Source organism: Populus euphratica, unplaced genomic scaffold (genome assembly GCF_000495115.2).
Source record: "Populus euphratica unplaced genomic scaffold, PopEup_1.0 scaffold1669.1, whole genome shotgun sequence".
In the NCBI taxonomy this organism is placed as follows: Eukaryota; Viridiplantae; Streptophyta; class Magnoliopsida; order Malpighiales; family Salicaceae; genus Populus; species Populus euphratica.
The window spans coordinates 13,495-22,529 of NW_011501506.1; the positions used below are offsets into that span (position 1 = coordinate 13,495).

Genomic DNA, 9,035 nt, shown 5'->3' on the forward strand with positions numbered 1-9,035 from the left:
ATATATATATATATATATATATATGAGGTAAAAACAAACTTTTTTATAATTTGTTTATCCTAGTCCTTCATTGATCAAACATAACGCATAAATATTTATTTTTTCTTGTATATTACTACTAAACACAATCTTATCTTTATCTTTTACTTTGTTCCATCCCTTCTGTCATAATTGTCTCTTTTATTTTAAAATAATAATCAAACATTAACTAAGATAGTGTTTGGATATTGTCTTAAGAAAAAAAACTGAGATAGTAGTTATAAAACAACATGTTTTTTTATTCTTTTTATCTTGAAAATATAAAAAATCATTGTAAAATTATCTTATAAATATTTATTTTATGTTTGTGTTTTTGTCCTTTAAACCAAACATGTTTTTGTACCTTTTGTATTTGTTCTTCCTATCTTGAAAACTAACCAAATACAACTTAAAAGACATGTGGTCAGAGGGTATGTCTTTATTAAATGCATGAATGTTTTATCTCTATAATTAGTGTCAAGTAGATCAAGTTTAACTAGAAAATATTGCATTCAAGTGTAGTAGTTAATCCTAAAAGTATTGGCCCATCTAGGGTTCAACCTTCATGAATCTCAATGAATGTTCTATTTAAGGATGTTGTCTTGTTAATCCTTACAGACACCCTATATTCAAAATAATAGTAGGTTTTTTGGCCTTATTGAGCCATCAAAGTTTTTATAGGCTAGATTAATAATCCTGGTTTTAGAAGAGCTTCTGGAAACATGATAAAGGCTAGGCCTTAATGGATACAAGTTATATTTAGATCTTAGATGCCTGACTAAGTTTTATGATCCGTTATAACTTTGGATTCATGTCTTATATGGGTTTTAGTTTGAATACTTAGACACACCATGTGCTTATCAATAGCTTTCTTCATGCATGAATTTGTTTTTTATTTATTTTTTAATTATGTACTGATTACTTAAGGATTATGTGCCATTAGACGCATTATGCCACAGGTCAAGGAGTATCAATGCTATTTAAAAAACAAGAAATATGTGATACATAAGTTATTCACTTGATTGGTTCAATAATGTTGGTTAATTTAATAAAATGATTAAAAAAAGGGATTAACAATAAATAAAATGGAAAAATATAGTAATAATTAATTATAAAAAATGAGTTTGGTGACATAATTCCCCAGGAGGAGAAGGAAGAAAAGCTCATTGGAGACTCATCGTCATTTTATTGTGGACACCACCACATCACCAAAAAAGTTTATCAAAATGGTTCTAGCATCATTGTGAAAGGCTATATGATGACTCTGAAAGAGGTTGCACACCCCATCAAAGCAATAACCTGAAAAGCAAACCAAGCAAAATATCATAAAGTGAGCATATAATGCTTATACTTAATCAATTAATTTAATTCAAAACATAAATTTTTTAAAAAAGGTAAATTTAAAGAAGAATGAGAATAAAAAAGACTAGAGATAACTCATATTATTTTCCAATTCAGTGAGGAATCCCATATAAACAAAGATAAAAGAGTAATGGAGCTCAATCTCTAATTAAATAAATATTGAAGGATGAAACTAAAAAAAAAAATGAGCTTTTAAAATAGAAATAAAAAAAAGCTACACCGAGTAAATCTCTTAAACCTGAGTTGATCTATCAAATTCATAACCTATAAAATCTTAGAACTTATGATTTATAGTGTTTTTTATGTCATTAATGAATTAATATTTAATTCAACTAATTTTCATGTTTTATCTCTTTTCAAAATATCTTAAATTCTTTTTTTTTCTTTTTCAATAAAAAAATATTTGTTTTTGCAAGATTGAACACCTATAAGATCAATTATTAAACTCCAAGCACTATTAATATACAAGACCCATTGAATTTATAAAAAAAATCTAGATTAATTAGACACCAACAAGTAATATATTATAAAAAATTACAATTAAGTTCTATCCTCTTTTTAGCAATAAAGGTTAATCTCTAATAAGAAATATTCAAAGATAAAATAAAAAATTGAATCTAAAAAAATTATCAAAGTAAAATAAATAACATTAAAAAGAATAAGGATCAAATTTAATAATAAAAAAAAGAATAAAACACTAAGGGATGAAATTGAAAATAAATTCAATTAAAAAATAATTCAAAATAAAAAAAATAACAATTAAAAGAATGAGGACCAAATCTGATAGATAAAAAAATTAAAAGAGAATGAAATTAAAAAAATCAATTTTATAAATAGTTTCAAATAAAATAAATGATAATAAAAAAACAGGGATTAAATATGAAAGAAAAATAAAATAAAGGGCTGCTTTGAAAATATAGAATTGAGACTAGAAAATCGAATAAAAAAAAGAAAAGAAGGTCATCAATAATAAATTAAAAGTCCATATACCACATGCATCACCTATGAATGGAGAGGCTATACAGACAATTCAAATACCATCGTAAAAGCTATTATTTGAGTACTGCACCACCTCGCATAAGCTACTAGAATGGCATGGATTAGATCCACGTACTGACACATGCAATGCACGCTTCAACTAGTTTTTAATAATATTTATATTTATTTTATTAAAAAAATATCTCTCATTCAACTTCTTAATAACAAAAAAGTAAGATGAAAAAAAAACCCCTCAAATATCGGTTAAAGAATTTGTGATTTTAAGTGCAATTAAGTTATGTTACCGAGCTTTAAAAATTAAAAAGTTTAAACAACCCCCAGAAAAAAATTAAATATTTCTTACTGTTAATTATAAGTTAGTAATTTTATTATATAAAAAAATATAAAAAATTCTATTATTTCAAAAGCAGGTCAAATATTTATGGTGAAAATAACAAAATCATTATTATACTTCACAGTGCAAAGGGCAACATTATTTGACATCTTTCAAAAAATTCTTTTCGTTTTAGTTTTTTGTTTTTTAATACTAAATTTCTTTAATTTTAAAATATAAAAAAAAAAGATAAAAACAAAACATTATTGAACTAGAAGAGCTAAAATATAATTAATAAAAAAATTTATTATTAAAAATTTACATAATCATATTTGAGGACGTGGTTGAACTAATTTTTCATCTAATTTTAAATTTTTTACTCCAAATTAAATTTTTTGACATATCTAATGTAATCTAGATAAGCACTAAAAAAACAAAACGATGCACTTCATGCATACACGTCCTCTTAAAAAAACGAAAACCACCTAAATTATTTATTGCGCATATCTCTCCCTCTAGAATCTTATTGTTTATAAAAACGTGGTCTCTACCTCCCTTTCGCTCTATCTCCACGTTGTCTCTCCTGAAAGAGCATAAGAACAAAATTACTGCCTTGAATTTCTCTCTATCTCTATAACAGGTTTATTCTATTTTTTGATTTTTTTATTAACAAAACTAATTATTTACGCTAGTTATTGTCTCTTTTCTTGTTCCTGTCTTTCTATAATTTGTTCTTGTATTGGTACAGCTGTGTTTGTGTGTGCCATCATCCACGCCATGGCCGTTAAGCTATTCTTTTTGTTTTTTTTTTTTCCTGTTACAATATTTTCTGTGTTCATTTGTTTCTTTCATTGATTCAATGATTCATATCCTGAATTCCCTCTTTTGGAATTTGCTTCTTATTGTATGATCTCTCTTTTTTTCCTTAAAAAAAAAGGAATTAATGAAAGAATAAATAAATAAAGGAAGGAGTTGACGTTGCTTGCCAAGATTTTAGCATTCTAGGCAGCTGAATAAAAAAAAAAACTTTCTAAGTTGTCAATGACTTGCTTGATAATTTATGCACCTGATTAAAAAATGTGAAGATTTTTTAGCCAATTTGTTTGATCCACTTGTTGATCTTTGGTCGATTTTATTGATGCATCGTTTGACTCTTATAATTCTTGGTGTTTCTTTTATATATATAACTGTTTCTTTGTCTTCCTATGTCTATGTGGTGGTATTGTATTTTATTTCTGCATCATTTGATGCGTATTGTGTAATTTTTTTTTATTGGTTTCCACGAGCTGCAGTTTCTTTGTTAATGGAATGCTCTGTTGTTTTTTTTGTGATTTGGCAGCCTAGACTGGTTAAAGGCCAGGTTTTGGATTTTTTTCCTCCTATCGTAGTATCCAGTATATAAAAGATATTGTTCATTGTTGAATACCAATTTCTCGTTTCTGTTGAGTGAGCAAGCACAACTTGGGAATCCCAATTTGGGATGTTGTGAGGATCAGTCAGTGGAACTCATGATAAGGTCTTTCAATGGGGTCCCTAAACGTGGAAAAGAGATGGGCTTTCCCTCTTGTTATAAGCTCCCTCATATGTCTGTTCCTCTTAGCAACTTGCTTCAACATGGGTCTTGTTTCTTCATTGCACACAATCAATCAAATCTTCAACATTTTCCAATTCCGTATCAACCAGACAACCGAAGTTTATGCCGAAACAAAAGTCTCGCAATCTCCTCCCCCTCCCCTCCCTTCCCAAATTCCTCGATTTGCTTATCTGGTTTCTGGGTCTAAAGGTGACTTGGAAAAGCTTTGGAGAACCCTCCATTCACTTTACCATCCCAGAAACCAATATGTAGTTCATCTGGATCTCGAGTCGCCAGCAAATGAAAGATTGGAGCTTGCGTCCCGAGTGGAAAAGCATCCGGTTTTCTCCAAAGTTGGAAATGTTTATATGATCAGCAAAGCCAATATGGTTACTTACAAAGGACCCACCATGGTTGCTAACACACTTCATGCCTGTGCAATTCTTCTCAAAATGGGAAAAGATTGGGATTGGTTCATCAACCTCAGTGCTTCTGATTATCCTCTTGTAACTCAAGATGGTTAGTCTGTGATTTGAATTTTATATGAAACTATTCGTTTTTCTTTTTTGGTGGGTGGGTGGGTGGGTTGTGGAGGTCATGTTGAAATTGTTTGCCTTCAAATATCTTTCTGATTATTTTGCTGTTAATATGCAGATCTTATTCACACATTTTCGACCATAAACCGTAATCTGAACTTTATTGAGCACACAAGTAAATTGGAGTGGAAAGCGTAAGCACTCTTTCTCTCCCCCGCTTTGATTTAGAATCTGTTTCCAGAGAGTGATCTGATATCTGATGTGGTGTTTAGGGACAAACGGGCGATGCCTTTGATTGTAGACCCTGGGCTTTACTCAACAACTAAAGCAGATATATACTGGGCGATGCCAAGAAGATCTTTGCCAACAGCATTTAAATTATTCACTGGTTAGTTTTCATATTTAACATATCCCTAATCTTTTGACGGATGCATGCCAGTAAGGTTGATAATTGATGTTTAATTCCCTGCAAAATAAAAATAAATTAAAAATACTAATTAGGATTGAATTGTTGACATCTGCAAATTTTTTAACAAATCTGTTAGAGCTTTACCCAGTTTCTAAATGAATTTAATGGTGATCTCTGTTTCTTTGATAGAGTTTAAGGCTGTCTACTGGCAATTGCAATTCGCATCTTTCAACTGGCAATGCTTTCTGTAACTAACATGTTTGTAGTCTCATGCCATGAAAGTTCCTTTTTCTATATTCTTCAGTTGCTTGTGATCTATAGTAACTGATAGAGTTAATGCTCTATGTATTGATTACAACTACAGCTTAATCTGATGCATTAAGAGTTTGCTTCAAAAATGCATGGCGTCTCTTTCATAGGTTATCATTTTTTTTTTCAGTTTAACAAACCAATTGGTGTTTAGTCCAGTCAACTATTTTGTAGAATTTAGAACAGGTGTTCAATTGCAGCCATTGCTTTACTGAAAATCGAAGTCCTGATGGCTTCCAACATGTGCTTTGCAACTGAAACTCTAAAAATGCTAAGAACTACGAAGGCCTGCTGTTCTGCTTTCAATGAATTTCATAAATGGATTCCATTTGTTTATGCAGGTTCAGCATGGATGGTTCTCACCCGCTCGTTTGTTGAGTACTTAATTTGGGGTTGGGATAATCTACCAAGAACCTTATTGATGTATTACACAAACTTCGTTTCCTCACCTGAAGGATACTTTCACACAGTAATATGCAATGTGCCAGAGTATGCTCAAACAGCAGTCAGTCATGATTTGCACTACATTGCTTGGGACAATCCTCCTAAGCAGCATCCTCACACCCTTACCCTTAATGACACAGACCATATGATTGCGAGTGGTGCTGCTTTTGCCAGGAAATTCAAGAGAGATGACCCTGTCTTGGATAAGATTGACAAGGATTTACTTCACCGGAAGAATGGGAGCTTCACTCCTGGTGGATGGTGTTCTGGTAAACCCAAATGTTCCGAGGTTGGGAACCTGGACAAAATAAAACCAGGTCCTGGAGCTCATAGACTGAAACGCCTCATAGCTAGGGTAGCTTTGAATACAAAGCTTGAACAAAACCAATGTAAATAGGTTTTGGAAACGTTTCTTGCTTGCAGATGGAAAAGAACTCAACTTCAATCTACATGTCAGAAAACGGTCTAAAAAATTGTTCTGAGAAATGAACCTTGATGCTGAAGTTCCAGCTAAGGCGTCATTCTATCTTAGAATCTAAGGTATGTTAGTTTTTCATTACAAACTTGTTACGTTCACAATCTAGTATAGCACATTACCTTTCCTCAGGTTCTACTCTCCCAGACCTATTATACCACACAGCTCGGAAAATTTCTGGAGTATTTTTTTTTTTTCCAATTCCTTGTGTTGCTGTAAAATTTTCTGTTCCAAATAATTTGATCATTTGTTCTCTGCAGTGTAGTTTTATGATAAAAATCCTAAACACTCAATTACCACAGAAGAAATTACTTTGCATTTTCTAAAGTACTGTCATGGAGTATGTTGTCCTAAGCATGGAAGAGGACACAAGATCTGCCTCTAGTTTTCATCTTTCGGATAAACCTATGATCTAAATTAAACATCCTGTGCAGAATTATGTTGTCATTATTAAATTAAACATCTTGTGCAGAATTATGTTGTCATTATTTGTTAAGCCTTTTCCTTGTATAGCATAATAAATTAGCAAGACTTGTATAAGCACTAACATTATTTGATTCACTTGATCCCATGTTGAGAAGAATGGTCTCCGGTTTGAATCATTCTTGGCACACGGTCTTGTATTAATGAAGATCCCCAATTAATTAAAACTTTAAAAATAAAAATACCTCTCAACTATATAACTGGCTTCAGTTTTATCACCAAAACAATCTTTGTATCCATTTTGCATTCAAGATTTCAAAATAAATTAATATAAAAAAATCTGGTAGTAAAATTGATATTATCTTAATAGTTGGATGTATATTTGAGGTTTGCCATGGAATTAATATCCATTGGGGGTATAAGAGAAAAAAATCTCACTTTCAAAAAATGGTTTTTTTGTGTTTTTATATTGTTTAGTAATTTTATTTTATAAAAAAAACTTAATATGTTTTTATATAAAAAAATATTTTAAAAAGTAATTGCAGTTTGGTTGAAGCTAGTAGAGTTGATCCTTTGACCCAGATGCATGTTTTGACAATTGCTGGCAAGTAAAATGTATTATAATTACCTTGGCCAATGAAGTCTCAATTCCATTTCCACCAACTCATTTTTTAGCTACAAACTTCTTGTGCATCTAGTCGTCGAGTCATTAATAAGTTGAACAGATAATTGCTAGATCTTCCATTTTCCTTGCGGCCCATGTGATGCCTTGGCTTGTTTTGCTCGTCAGATATAAAGAGGAGGTGCTCAAAACCAAGGTAGTCAAAACATGGTGATTGACTGCTGAATTTAATGAATTCCCCAGCAGTCACTCTCTGTGATGGCTACCTATTTGGGATCAAACACCAAAGTCAAGCAATGCATTGTTTTTTTCTTTATTATTATTGTTGTTGTTGTTGAATCAAGCACTGTATTGTTAAATTATCAGTCATCCCTCCTCATTCCTCATGATGTGCTGGAAAATAATTCTTTGAAACTTTGATAATGGGAATTAGGTTTTCTTTCTTCTTTTTCCTTTTTTCCTTTTTAGATGGGTATTTTTCGTTGGGCGGAGGAAACATGTGGTTTGTTGTTTACAGGGAGAAAAGGTAATGGTGGCATTGAAGAGGTTTTGTTGGTGGGTAACCTACAATTTGCCTCCACATTCAAGTGGGTTCATAATTCAGAATTTTTAGGTTCTAGCTTTGAAGCCATTTCTCAAGCTTACATCATTTAGACAGGCACAAATAACAAGCAAGGGGGCTTGGTGCCGAAAGCAAGGGTTGTCCACTACAAAGAATAATAGCTGAATAGGGTTGAAGTTAAAATGTATAATCAAATGGAGTATGATAGTATTATTTGTCAATTGCCTTGTCTTCGTCTGTAAAGAGACGTTGACATAAAAGGGCATGATGCGACTTCTGTTTCATGCCTGAGGAGGGACACATTTTGGATATCAGGCTTTGTTGGGTGATGCTATTGGCTGAACTTTTTGCTTCAAGTGCTACTGTTGATGGCACTCTGGCTGTATAATAGTGTGATTATGTGTTGCTGAGAGTTCTTCTCTGGTCATGAGCAGTAAAATCCTCAATTCTTCAGTATTGGTGTGGGTATTTTACTTCTGACTGAATCACAGAGTGATGTTCTTCATCTTGGGTGCATGAAATATCCAAGAGGTTTTAGTGTAATGAATGGATTTCTCGTCTTCTGAAATCAAATTTTTCAGACTAAAAGCATCTTTGGACACTAGTTACATTTTCAAATTCTTTCTTCAGAATTACTTTTCCATTAACCAGGAATAGCCTTTCTTAGGCAAAATATTTGGCTCCGCTACTCAGCCATAGCGGGTCGAGCTTTCATAGCACCAAGAAAAAGTGTCTGCACTTGTTTCGCAAAATGAATATGCTCAATGAAGTTTACTCTTCATCTTCTATCGCTTCTATCTCAGCTCGTAACATTATTTATCGATGTTTCTAATGATCAATAGTCTCTGGACCAAGTGAGGTGCCCTTCACGGAAGAAAAGAGCAGTGAGATTTGGAACTATCATCCTTTGGCTAGAGAATTATAAGTAGAAACGGGCAAAATCTACTTCAAAATGGCAGGCTAGACATCATTGATATTGTTGATGCATGG

The 9,035-nt window shown here is 32.0% G+C and overlaps 1 protein-coding gene across 1 annotated transcript; it reads left to right on the forward strand.

Moving 5' to 3' along the window:
* Positions 1-3,227: 3,227 nt before the first annotated feature.
* On the forward strand, positions 3,228-6,765 carry LOC105117976 (xylosyltransferase 2-like). The gene is made up of 5 exons (XM_011015808.1): positions 3,228-3,332; positions 4,032-4,784; positions 4,920-4,995; positions 5,074-5,189; positions 5,861-6,765. The coding sequence occupies exons 2-5, from the start codon at positions 4,217-4,219 to the stop codon at positions 6,358-6,360; spliced, it is 1,260 nt and encodes a 419-aa protein (XP_011014110.1). The 5' UTR covers positions 3,228-3,332; positions 4,032-4,216; the 3' UTR covers positions 6,361-6,765.
* The last annotated feature ends 2,270 nt before the right edge of the window (positions 6,766-9,035 follow it).

Coding starts and splice junctions, on each gene's coding strand:
- LOC105117976 (XM_011015808.1), top strand. CDS start 4,217: ATGGGGTCCCTAAACGTGGAAAAGAGATGGGCTTTCCCTCTTGTTATA. Junction 4,996..5,073: donor AGTAAATTGGAGTGGAAAGC/GTAAGCACTCTT, acceptor TGTGGTGTTTAG/GGACAAACGGGCGATGCCTT. Junction 5,190..5,860: donor AGCATTTAAATTATTCACTG/GTTAGTTTTCAT, acceptor TTGTTTATGCAG/GTTCAGCATGGATGGTTCTC.